General features: G+C 35.4%; 1 protein-coding gene across 2 annotated transcripts in view; it reads right to left on the bottom strand.

Moving 5' to 3' along the window:
• The window catches only part of Fcho2 (FCH and mu domain containing endocytic adaptor 2), a 96,121-nt gene that overhangs the window by 39,145 nt on the left and 43,539 nt on the right, over nucleotides 1–13,437 (bottom strand). For both annotated transcript variants that reach the window (XM_038321269.1, XM_038321268.1), the window contains exons 9-13: nucleotides 10,389–10,433; nucleotides 9,310–9,382; nucleotides 8,641–8,665; nucleotides 2,219–2,276; nucleotides 1,773–1,948 (exon numbers count right to left, since the gene is read on the bottom strand). In XM_038321269.1, coding sequence (XP_038177197.1) covers nucleotides 1,773–1,948; nucleotides 2,219–2,276; nucleotides 8,641–8,665; nucleotides 9,310–9,382; nucleotides 10,389–10,433 — 377 coding nt within the window. The remainder of the gene's footprint in view (nucleotides 1–1,772; nucleotides 1,949–2,218; nucleotides 2,277–8,640; nucleotides 8,666–9,309; nucleotides 9,383–10,388; nucleotides 10,434–13,437) is intronic.

Genomic DNA, 13,437 nt, shown 5'->3' with positions numbered 1-13,437 from the left:
TCAAACGCAAATCTTCCGGTGAAAGACAAGAAAATAAAAATGCAAAGAAGAGCCAGGAATGTCACTCAGTGGTAAAGTATTTGCACAGCATAAGTCAGGGCTTGGATTCGATCTCCAGCAATGAGGGGAAGGGGGTCAATTATTTAAGCTGATTTTCATGACATCTTTTTACATTAAAGTTGAAAACACAAGAGCAAAACCTTTGAAATTAGATGAGGAAAACAATTAACTTTTCACAATCTTTTACCAGAGACACACAGCAGTATTTATAGATGTAACAAATAACAAAAAGTTCTTCATTTTCAAACACACACACACAAAAAAAACTTTTTATGTGTATTGGTGTTTTGTCTGCATGTGTGTCTGTGTGAGAGTGCTAGATGCCCTGGAACTACATTACTGACACTTATGAGCTGTCAAGTGGGTACTGGGACTGAACCTGGGTCCTCTGAAGAGCAGCCAGTGCTCCGTAAGCACTGAATCATGTCTCCAGCTAATACATTTTCACTTTCTTAAAAATGTTTTCACGAGTACAACTAAGCCCAATCAGTGACCTCATTTGTCTATATAAAAATTATAAACTGAGCTGGTGAGAAGGCTCAACAGCTGCAAGCACTGGTACTTTTCTAGAAGATCCAGATTGAGTTCTTAGCATGCACATGACAGCTCACAACTGTCTGTAACTCCAGTTCCAGGGCATCTAACTCCCCTTCTGCCTTCTTTGCACACTTCATATACATAGTACACAGACATATATGCAAGCAAATAGCCACACACCTAACAGCTTTGGGAAATAAAAAAATAAAGGGGGGGGGCAATTATTGGGAATTCAGTGGTACAGCACTTGCCTAGCAAGCACAAAGCCCTGGGTTTAGTCCTTGGCTCTAGGGGTATAGGGTGGGAGGGAAACCAGACACACATACCACACGGACAACAAAATAAAATTTACATACACAAAATTTAAAAAAAGCACAAAATAGGCAGATAGTAGTATTACACACCTTTAATCCCAGCAATCAGGAGGCAGAGGCAGAGGGATCTCTGTGAGTTCAAGGCCAGCATGATCTATACAGAGTTCAAGGACAGCCAGGGCTACACAAAGAAACCCTATCTAAAAAAACTGATAGATCGATCGAAAGAAAGATAAATAGACAGATAGATAGATAGATACAGACAATGATTATTTGAAAAATAAAAATCAAAAAATAATTCCCCAACCAATGTACTGTTGCTCAATGTTTTGGTTTTTCCTTTTTTTTTTGTTTTTTTGTTTTTTCGAGACAGGGTTTCTCTGCAGCTTTAGAGCCTGTCCTGGAGCTAGCCCTTGTAGACCAGGCTGGTCTCGAACTCACAGAGATCCGCCTGCCTCTGCCTCCTGAGTGCTGGGATTAAAGGCGTGCGCCACCACCGCCCGGCTCTTTTTTTTTTTTTTTAACTTATTTACTATTCTTAAAATTAACCATGGATGGTGTGGTATCTCAGCAGGTTAAAAAAAAAAAAAGTACCTGTCACACACATAGCATGACAACCTGAGTCTGATCCCCAGAATCCATGATAAGATAAAGTGAAAGAACTGACTCAACAAAGTTGTCCCGACTACCACATACACCCTGTGGCTCATGTACACAGTCCCCTCTACATACATCATACACATACACAAGTACACAGAAATAAAAAAATATTTTTAGAAAAGTAACCGGCTATAGGTAGATGAGGAAAGATAAACGAGGCTTTGATGTATAGGACAAAGTAGCTTGTGTTCAGATACTTACAGACACTGCTGGAGAAAGTGTTATATTCCCTATGGAGACTTTTAGTTCATCCAAAGAAGCCATGGTGTGGTGCAGGTTATTTGGGTGCACAGGCTTGATCTCTATCCGGTACCTCTTTGGTTCTTCATCTTCAGAGTCAGAATCACTGGATGAGTAGAAGTGGTTCTCTTTGGTATGTGGGTATGAATTAAAGAATTTAGTTTAACCTACTAACTTATCATGGATAGATAGCTGGTTTTCCACATATGTACAAAAAAGAAGAGAGCCTTACAAGAATAACATACAGAGACAAGAATAAAACTACTAGCTTTAAGTAATAAAGCATATAAAATGAAGAACAGTCATCTTTCAGTAAATTAGAACAGAAAAGGCTTTAAGTAGTACACTAATTCTATAGCTATTCTATCAACAAATCCACTAACAACACCCAGATCATAAAAGGATATCATTCTGATTTGTTTCTGGTTTAATACTATAACCTTCTTCATCTACATCAGGAATATTCTAGGAAAAAAAATTGTAAAGAGTTAATATAATGACAATGCCAATATTCAGACACTAAAGATTAACAAACAATTATAGTCTAAGATATTGCTTGAGAGCCCAGGTGTGGTGTGCACACCTTTAATCCTATTAATCCTGGTCTTAGGAAGCAGAGGGGGACAAATCTCTGAGTTCCAGGCCAGCATGGTCTACAGAGTAAGTTCCAGGACAGAGCTTCTTCAAAAACAACACCACCACCAAAAAAAAAAAAAAAAAAAAGAAGAAGAAAGAAAGAAAGAAAACTAAATCATTTAATCAAATACCAAGAAATACAACTCTTCAGTTATTAATTAGCTTCAAATCATAATCCATGCCTCAAAAATCTGAAGAAAAACCTGCAACATGCAATAGGAGTCACAATTCATAATTTCAGAGCAAGAAACTGCCAAGGTGGGGTACAAGACATGATTCAATGGTTAAGAGCAAATACTGTTTGGCTAGAGGACCTCAATCTGGTTCCCAACATCCACATCAGGCAGTTTACAACTTCCACTAACTCCAGCTCAAGAGGATCTGACACCCCAGTCTCACATCTGAGGGCATATACATGCATAAATTCCATATAGATAGATATATATGCACCCCCCACACACAAAATTAATTTTTAAAATGAATGTTTAAAAAAAGAGAAAGAGTCAAGGTGAAAGCTCATTCAGAATACTCAAGATTGACATTTCTGTTAAAATAAGGAATAACTGACATTTAAAAACCTATGGTCAGGCTAAATAGTCTCTCAATACCATAAGAAGCTATATAAAAATACAAGACACAGTGCTTCTTTAGAGCAGATTAAAGTCTTGGCTAGCCAATGAACAACCTAATATATTGAATCAGTATTAAAAAATTAAAAAAATCACCATGTGCATCCAGGGGAGATAAAACAAAACCCATTGACTCTAAGTCTGATCAAGACTACAGAACTAAGTGGCAATTTATATAGCACAGAGAAGTGAAACAATTCACTATGGTGATACAGGCAGCAAAATCCAGGCTATAGGAAACTACAAACCACTTAGTCTCTTCAGCAAATAACTAGAAACTTAAACAGAGGGAGAGCAGGAGACAGAGACAGCATTGCTCATGAAGACAGACTAGACATCCCAAAAAACTCAAATTGCAATAAAGCATTAGAAGACAATAATAAAACTACACATAGGCTAAAAAGTTATTTTCTAAAAGGTGGCTTCTGGATCTACCTGCAGAGAGTAACTATAAAGTGTGGTGAAAACATATAAAACTATCTGAAGGTAGTGAAGAGTAACTCAGGGCAAGCATTAAAAAGCTCTAAATGATTCATCCAATTTCAATTTCAAAAAAAAAATTAAAAAGACATTTGTACTCCTAGGTTTACTGCAGTGCTATTTTCAATAGACAGACATGGAATTAAGCATGGTACCCATCAGCAGAAGGATGGGTAAATAAAATACAATACACAGACACGGTGGAATAGCATTCAGCAACAGACTTAAAAACAATAAATCTTATCATGTGCAGCTACAGGGAACAAGTCGAAGGAAATTATGCTAAATGATTTATCAGACATAGAAAGACAAATATTTCATATTTTGATTTAATGTGTAGAAGCTAAAGAAATAATATTTGAGAAATAATTCACTGGCCTAAGCCAATGATTCTGATCTGCTCTTAGACTCTATATATACATACTAAAATTATCAAATGATATCTTAAAATATGTATGATTATTTTACCAACTAAAAACAATATATTTCAAAAATTTTAATGAAATAGTTTTAACTAATAAATGAAAAATATTTACTACTATAATTAATTAAAGAGACTGGCAGAACAAATGAAATATACTTGATTCAATGATCCAATGTTTATAAGGTCAATGCAAATTTGAATAGATTGAAAGAAAAGGATAGAAAAATAATACAACATACAAACAAAAATAAGAAAGGCTAAAGTGGCTATCTTTTTTTTTTTTTTGGTTTTTCGAGACAGGGTTTCCCTGTAGTTTCTAGAGCCTGTCCTGGAACTAGCTCTTGTAGACCAGGCTGGCCTCGAACTCAGAGATCCGCCTGCCTCTGCCTCCCGAGTGCTGGGATTAAAGGCGTGCGCCACCACCGCCCGGCTAAAGTGGCTATCTTAATATTGGATTTCAGAAATAAAATTATCAACCAATAATAGTCGTCTATATAAAAACCTGTTCACATTGTTCACAGGAAGTTTATTTCTTTTTTCTTTCTTCTTTTTTTTCTTTTCTGAGACAGGGTTTCTCTGTGTAGCAGTGGAGATCACTTTGTAGACCAGGCAGACCTCGAACCCAGAGATCTGCCTGCTCTGCCTCCCAAATGGTGGGATTAAAGGCATGTGCCACCACTGCCTGGCTAGAAAGCTTATTTCTAACAGTACAAAACAAAACAAAAAACAAAACAAAATAACATATAAAGAAATTGTGGTATTACTAAGCAACAAAAAGAAATGAATTTATTATGCCTACAACCTGGGCGAACCCTCTGAGAACTAGGTAAAGTGAAAAACCAATCTGCAAAGGTTACTTAATGTAATCCCTTTTATAGAACTGTATTGGATAGGTTCTTTTTTTAAAAAAGGCATTGTGTTGGAGAAATGGGTCAGTGGCTAAGAGCATCTCCTGCTCTTCCAGAGAACCCAAGTTTAGTGTCCAGTGGGTCACTACCTTCTGCAACTCCAGCAGGGCATCAGAGACCCTGTTCTGACTGCTGCTAAAGTATCTACATACATAAGGCAAACCCAGACAAATACACACACACTTAAAAGACAACAACAAAACTGAGTTAGTTACTTAAGTTTTACAAATGCTGGAAATACTCAGAATGTTAATGCTAATAAAAACATACAGATAACATGACATATCTTCATTCAACCCATGGTTTCTATACTTAGGCTCTCACTACTGGAATGAAGTATTTTGTCAATAACAATATGGAAGAACAGAACACTTTAAAATATAGTTGTGGTAGTAATGGTTTCTAAAAGAGCAGTGTGGCCAGGTGTGAAAGCCCACACCTTTGATTCCAGCATCCATGAAGTCAGATCTCTGAGTTCAAGGCCAGCCTGATCTCCGGAGAGTTCCAGGACAGCCAGAGTTATAAAGAGAAACACTGTCTGAGCGGAGGGGGAACAAAACAAAACAAAACAAAACAAAAAAAACATTGCACATATCTGTAACCTTACACTAGGGAATATGAGGCAAAACTGTGAATTCAACCAACCAACCAATCAAACAAGGTAAATATACTATGGGGGAGCTTAAGAGTCAACGCAAAGTTTCATAATCTCTGCTTGGGGACCATGGCCCCAAGAAAGTAATCTATACTCCTGTATTGTAAAAAGAAACAGGAAATGAACAATATTTTACCTACAAAACAGCTTATTGATGTTTTTAAAAAATAAATAGAAGAGCCAGGCACACGCCTTTAATCCCAGCACTTGGAAGGCAAAGACAGGTTTATCTCTGTGAGTTTGAGGCCAGTCTGATCTACAAAGTAAATTTCAGAACAGCTAGAGCTATGTACAGAGACCTAAAATAACTAGAAGATAAGGCCATGAAGAGCTCATATGTAAATAACAACAACTGGCCATAAACAAATGAAGCAAAAAAATGATAAGTATCCTTTCCTGCCTGTAATCAGGTAGTTATTCTGTCCAAATAACCAACTACAGTTGCTTTTTGACAGGTTTTATTTTTGATATCACTTAGATTTGATATCACACTTAGTTTTAATAAATTCTTTCCATATGAAAAGATATATAGATCAACCTAATTCTTTTTAAACTCTGCCTATATAAAAATTTACTTAACCAGTTCTTGTTGAGTATTTTGCTACTGTTTTCTTAACATAAACTCTGAAAAATAAAAACATATCTACCCCCTCTTCAGTTTCTATAATGCATATGTACTTCAATCAAGAGGATGTGCATATACTGTAGATATTTACAGATTTTATATAAATACAGTCGTAATAGTAAATACTGAGCAGAAAGCTATTAGCTTAAAAATAACATATAATTCTTATTTGGAGAGATACTGCCAAATTATCCAAAAAACAGACTGCCACAATTTATATCTAATACACATATATACATATATATATATAAATAAAATACATATACAATGACGTGTATATAAACATTTCTAACGATATTATGAAAATTGCCTGTTTAATTTTGCATCATCTCTAAATAATATTCATTATGGTATTCACTACTTAAAGAAAACTGCTTTGCTTCTACCTATATACTTGTCCTGAGAAACAATTGCTTAGTTAGCAAACTGATTTATACAAAAAAAAATTGAAGTTCCTTTGTTGTTAGTATCCTTTAATATGCACTGTCAATATGGTGATACAAAACCCTTTATGGTACTTTCTTCTAACTTAACAAATTTTTTATTTCTACAATCAAATTTACCAATCTCTTCTTCCATGGTATTAGAACATCATATTCTCTTTAGACTTTTCTTAAAAATTAATAATTATACTATAAAATTGGATAATGATCTTTGTGTCACCTAGCTGAAACAATTAAAAAGTTAAGAGAATATGTGTGTGTGTGTGTGTGTGTGTGTGTGTATAAAACTTATTGAGCTCTACATTTTTCTCTGCTCTCCTCCCTTCCTCTCTCCTCCCCTTCTATCTGCTCCCATGGTCCCCATGCTCCCAATTTACTCAGGAGATCTTGTCTTTTTCTACTTCCCATGTAGATTAGATCCATATATGTCTCTCTTAGGGTCCTCATTGTTGTCTAGGTTTTCTGGGATTGTGATTTGTAGGCTGGTTTTCTTAGCTTTATGTTTAAAAACTACTTATGAGTGAGTACATATGATAATTGTCTTTTTGGGTCTGGATTACCTCACTCAATATGATGTTTAAGATAGCAAAAGGTCTAATTAAAATTTGTAACCATCAAACAGTATAAGTAACTTCAAAATAAATACATGATTAAAGCTATAGTAAATATCAAACACACCTGCTAACTTCATTAATTGGTTAAGCTTCTCTGGTCATTTTTCACTCTTTAATTTTAACATACATTTCTAAAATATTTGTTTGTTTTATTTGTGTATGTCAGTGTGCCTGCATGAGTTTATGTGTACCATGTGTGTGCAGATAAAAGGAGGCCTGAGGGCACAGGATACCCTAGAACTGGAGTTTCAGACAGTTGTGAAGTTATCTGAATTCGGAGCTAGGAACCAAATGCAGGTTTTTTGCGAGAGCAGTACATGCTCTGAACCACTAAGCTATATTGTATCTCCAACATCAATTTTCAAATAAGGCTATTAATAAACCACAGCTTTCTTACTTAAAAGCTGAAATAGAAAATACTAGTTTATCTACATTAGAGACTCTTATCAAAATACTTTCATTTCTTTGTTACACTACATCAAGATTAAAGTGTTTTGAAGCATATAAAGAAACCAAAACACACAGAATACTCAAACTCCTGCACTAATCAACACAATCATTGTCTAATAATAACTACATCTATTACACATTTCCTACAGCATTTCACAAATCTACTCGTGCATTAAGCCCACTGGGAGCTTAACTTGTTAACTACTTTAATTAGTTATAAAAAGCACATATAACCAAGAAATAGAAACAAATATTACACACACACATACAATAAAAAAGTGACCATAATTGTTGTTGCTAGTTTCTAAAATGATGTCTTAAACCAGATACATAACAGGTAAAACTATCTTTTAAGATGGGCAGTGGTAGCCGGGAGGTGGTGGCGCACGCCTTTAATCCCAGCACTCGGGAGGCAGAGGCAGGCGGATCTCTGTGAGTTCGAGACCAGCCTAGTCTACAGAGAGTTAGTCCCAGGACAGCCAGAGCTACACAGAGAAACCTTGTCTGGGAGGAAAAAAAGCAGAAGTAGAAGCAGAAGAAGAAGAAGAAGAAGCAGAAGCAGCAGCAGAAGAAGCAGAAAAAGAAGAAGCAGCAGAAGCAGCAGCAGCAGCAGCAGCAGCAGCAGCAGAAGCAGAAGAAGAAGAAGAAGAAGAAGAAAGAAAGAAAGAAAAAAGAGACTACCTTAAAAAAAAAAAACAAATACAAAACCTAAGTTAATAAAGGTTTCTCATTTGTGAGGGATGACATGGTGCCACACAAATTTTAAAATCCATTTCTCACAGTGAGAAGTGTTTTCAGTTTAGCAGAAAGGTATACTATAATATAAAACTGAAATATACCTTTATAATTATTTGGGCAGCAAATTATTATGGGGTATTTTTCTTTGAAGATTGATAAAAAAGTCAAATATGTTTTTTCTAATGAAAATACTTTAAATTGTCTATAATAAAATTAAAATTACTTACAAGTGAATCTGCATCAGGACATTCCCTGTTTTAATAAAAAGACAAAAAAAAATGAAGTATTGCAAGATTCAATTATTAAAACTATCTGCTAATTAGATCATATTTAGGGTATTTTAATAGTTAAATATAGCTTTTGTTTGAATTTTACAAAAATATTTTGAGAAACGAAGTCATGAAGATTAAAATAGTATCAATTTATTTTAAAATTCAAAAGTGGACATTCTCATCTCAAAAAATAGCTGTTAAACATGAACAGCTCACACATAATCTAAAATGCTTGTAGGTGTACTTCTTTTCTAGGAACATACTCAGTGTGATAACAAAGCTGTCTGTTCTACAGGGCTGTCTAGCAATAGATATTTTTAAAACTTTGTTGAAGGTGAGAGAACATAGGATAACCTGCAGAACTGGCTTCCGTTTTTCTACATGAGGGTCCTGGGCACATCAGCTTTTGTCTTCAAATTTTAACATAGTAAATGAGAAAAAGTTATCATGAACTAAAACCAGAGAAATTGGTAAATCTAGTCATTTAAAAGGGTTTTTTTCTTCTTCCAGTTTAGACATACATTTTGAATACTTTCAAAAGGACCTTTTCTTTTCAAAAATCAAAGCAATTCGTAGTCACTCAGAAACAATGAAAAGGATTTGGGCAATATTTAAAATACTTACACAGACTCTGCATCCTTTTCCTTCTTAATTATTCCAGGCAAAGCAAAAGTCTTTCTTTTCCTTGGTTTTATGCCTTTAACATAAATACACATTGTAATAGAAATGTAATTGTTCTTGATAAGGATATAAAGCACAAAAACTCAGACAAATTTTTCATGACAAGCAAACTTTGGATGAAAGAAATAAAAGCATCTTCAGGAGTGGTGGTGTACACCTTTAATCCTAGCCCTCTGGAAGCTGGAGCAGGAGGGTTTTAAGTTTGTTGGTAGCCTAGGATACATGGCAAAACTCTTTTATCCCCAAAATCCTAATAAATGAATGAATAGGTGGATGAATCAATGAGCAAACAAATGACATAAAAGCATCAATTAATAAAGCCTTCAACTTATATTTAGAGTCTGTTTCAACTTTTATGTAATGCAGTATGGTTCATTAAAGGATTATAGAATATTCACTTAAAGAAATTCTCTTCTGGGGGCTGGAGAGATGGCTCAGAGGTTAAGAGCACTGACTGCTCTTCCAGAGGTCCTGAGTTCAATTCCCAGCAACCACATGGTGGCTCACAGCCATCTATAATGAGATCTGGTGCCCTCTTCTGGCATGCAAGCATACATGGAAGGAATGTTGTATGTAATAAATAAATCTTAAAAAAAAAAAAAAAAAAAGAAAAAAGAAATTCTCTTCTTCTGGTAAATATTCCCTCAGTAACTTCAGGTAAAACTCAAAAAAAAAAATTGGTACACACTTTAATCCCAGCACTTGGGAGGCAGAGGCAGGTGGATCTCTGAGTTTGAAACCAGCCTGGTCTACAGAGTGAGTTCCAGGCCAGCAAAGCTGTTATACAGGGGTAAAAAAAGTAAGTAATTCATTGCATGTATTTTTAAAAGTATTATGTTAGGTTACATGGGTGGCTCACTAGTAGAGTACAAGCTAGATCCTGGGTTCAGTATCTGAGACCATTAAATATCTGTTTTAGCACTGTGCTATAACATCAATAAAAAGCAGTCCCTTTCTATCTGCTTAACAAGCAGCAGATACTAGTTCCCATATAGTTAGTATATTACAAGCAGTCAACTTACCTTCAACTGCACTAGCAGGGTCACACTCTTCAAATTCAATAAGGCCTAGGTAGAAAAAGAAAAACTTGCTTTAAAAAATAATTACTAAATAAACTATTTTAACTTTGATAATTTAATTGGAAATGCCTAATTTTTTATTTATGGACTATATGTGTCTTTCTGATATGTGAGTGCAAGTACACATGTGGAAGTCAAGGGTTTGTTCTTTCCATTTTGCTGCGGAAGGGCCTCCATATATCTTCTGTACTTTGTACTCCAGGTTGGCTTGAGAGAATAAATACTAATGCACACCACTGCATAAGCTTTCTATTCAGGTTGTCAGGCTTGAGCTGCAAGTGCTTCTAGCTGCTAAGTCATCTCACCAGCCTGACAAGATACGAGGGAGAGAGAGAGAGAGAGAGAGAGAGAGAGAGAGAGAGGGAGGGAGGGAGGGAGGGAGGGAGGGAGGGAGGGAGGGAGGGAGGGAGGGAGGGAGGGAGGGGGGGGGGGGGAGGGAGGGGGGGGAGGGAGGGGGGAGGGAGGGACGGAGGGAGGGAGAGAGGGACGGAGGGAGGGAGAGAGAGAGAGAGAGAGAGACGGGGAAGGAGAACTGACTTCTATAAGTTTTTCTCTTACCTCCACAAGTACACCATGAGGTGCATGCCCTCCCCCCAATAAATGATTGTAAATTAAAAACTGAAACTACTAATACAGTACTTTACTAGAAACTCTAAGTTATACCACAGAACACACGTAGTTTCTGCTTTCAAGGACCTTGCAGCATCGTTACTGGAGAAAATAAGTAGTAAGAGGCAGGCACTGAATCCTTGGCTATGTTCATGGGAAAGGAGAAAAACACAGAACATAGTACTAGAAGACAAGATTGGCACCTTATCTGTCCCATTCTTTATTCTATCAATTTCTAGAATTATGCTTAGAAAACACTGTCTTCAGTTACATAAATAATTACACCCTCATTAAGGTGGTCACCCTAGGACCAAAAATCCCAATCTCTAATTGTATTAGAAGGCCAAGATTTTAAGTGCAGTTTACAGGCAATGGAAAGACTTGTTTGTTTGAGACAGGGTCTTAACTATGTAGCTCTGGCTGAGCTGAAACTCACTATATAGACCAGCCTGGCTTCTGCCTATCAAATGATGGGATTAAAGGTGTGCACCACCATATCTCACCTAATGGAAATATTTTTAATGTGAAAAGGACATTCATACACATAACCTGGCAAGGTGGTATGATAGAAAAATTAATTTAGTGCTACTAACAAGGATGGATATGTTGCAGAATAAGAAATGATAAAGCAAACTCAGACAGAAAGTAATTAATTAAAATAGCCCTAAAATAACAGAGCTGCAGGACTAGCTTTACATGTCATAGATTAAGAAATGTTTCATATATGAAGTAACAAACGATTTAAGTGATAGTAAAAGCAATAAATGGCCTGACTTATTCTCTTTCTAAAATACTTCAGTTAAATGTCACACTAAAAATTATCTCTCTCCCTATGTTAGCAGTCATTTGTAATATTTAAGATTATAAAAGTCCAGTGTATTTTATGAAATAATGTATGAGTGGCAACCGATACAACCTTCATTATTAAGAAATTTATAAATAGGGAGTGACTTAAAGAGACAATGATAGGTTTCCTTCCTTGTTCTTCTGAGATGTTACACTTAACTATGTGCTAATTGATGACCAGAGTTCTTGTTAATGACTTAATACAAAATATTTCTCTAAAAACAGACTCAATGTTCCCTCCCCCTTATCACAAATCTAAAGTTTCTTTTTCTTTAGTTCTTGTTTTTCTTCAAATCAGATTACCAATGCTTATTCCCAAAATAATTAAAATAGTTCACAAAAAGAGCTGATAAGGTCCTAACCAATTAACTATTAACATCTTCATTTCTACATAAATATTCTATAATATGTGACTAAGAAAAGTTTTATCACTTATACTCAAAATAGCCTTAAAAGGTCAAAGAAATTAAGAAGATTATATAAACGCACACTACAGACCTGGAAACTGGGCAATCACTTAATAAAAGGACTTAGGGCTTGTCCTTAGAATCGTTTAGAGATCTGCTAACATTACGATGAGATGAAAACAGACAGAAAGATCAATAAAGGTAAGGAACTAAAGTATGCCCATCAAATAATCAGCTTTTTTGGCCTATAAATTACAAAGAGAAAATCTATCAATCCAATGAATTCACCCAAACCAATCTGGATCAGAATCTTTAAGAAATATTACAAAAGGAAAAACAAACTCATTAATTTTGAACCACCAAAATATTTTGTTAAATGTGGCTGAATATAAAGTATGTAACTAACAATTCACACTATCCTGAAATTAATCCTAAATCTCAAGTCATCAACAGCAAATTTACAACTGTCACATTATAAACTGCCTTAAGGGGCTGGAGAGAAGCCTACCACCCTCATGGTGACTCACAATCCCTATTATTCCAATTCCAGTACATCTGAATGCATATAATTTAATGCTACAGTTTCTCAATAGTCAATGAAAGCTAAATGAGGAACATTAACTAAAATAAAATGAATTAAAAAATAGTCACCAAACTAGAGCAGTAAAAACAAAATTTCTAAGGTGACACATTTGTAATTTTTTTTCTTAAATGGAGCTCTCTATTTTTAAGATATTATTTATTTATTATGTACACAGTGTTCTGCCTGCATGTACACCTGCAGGCCAGAAAAGGGCACCATATCTCATTACAGGTGGTTGTGAGTTACAATGTGGTTGCTGGGAACTGAACTCAGGACCTCTGGAAAAGCAGTCAGTATTCTTAACCGCCAAGCCATCCATATCTCCAGCCCCCCACATTTGTAATTAAAAAAAAATATTATAATCTTAATTTGAGCATCCTTCATAATTAACAAAGTTCTGTGACTTTTACTTATTTATTTTTTGGCATTCACCTATTTTCTTTGAAGTACCCAAATATTTAAATTTTTTGTTATTGTTGTTTTGGCTGTTAAAATTATGTATTTTGGACCAGGCATGGAGGCACATGCCTTTAACCCCAGCATTTAG

Source organism: Arvicola amphibius, chromosome 3, assembly GCF_903992535.2.
Source record: "Arvicola amphibius chromosome 3, mArvAmp1.2, whole genome shotgun sequence".
In the NCBI taxonomy this organism is placed as follows: Eukaryota; Metazoa; Chordata; class Mammalia; order Rodentia; family Cricetidae; genus Arvicola; species Arvicola amphibius.
This window is presented reverse-complemented; position numbering and strand designations above follow the sequence as displayed.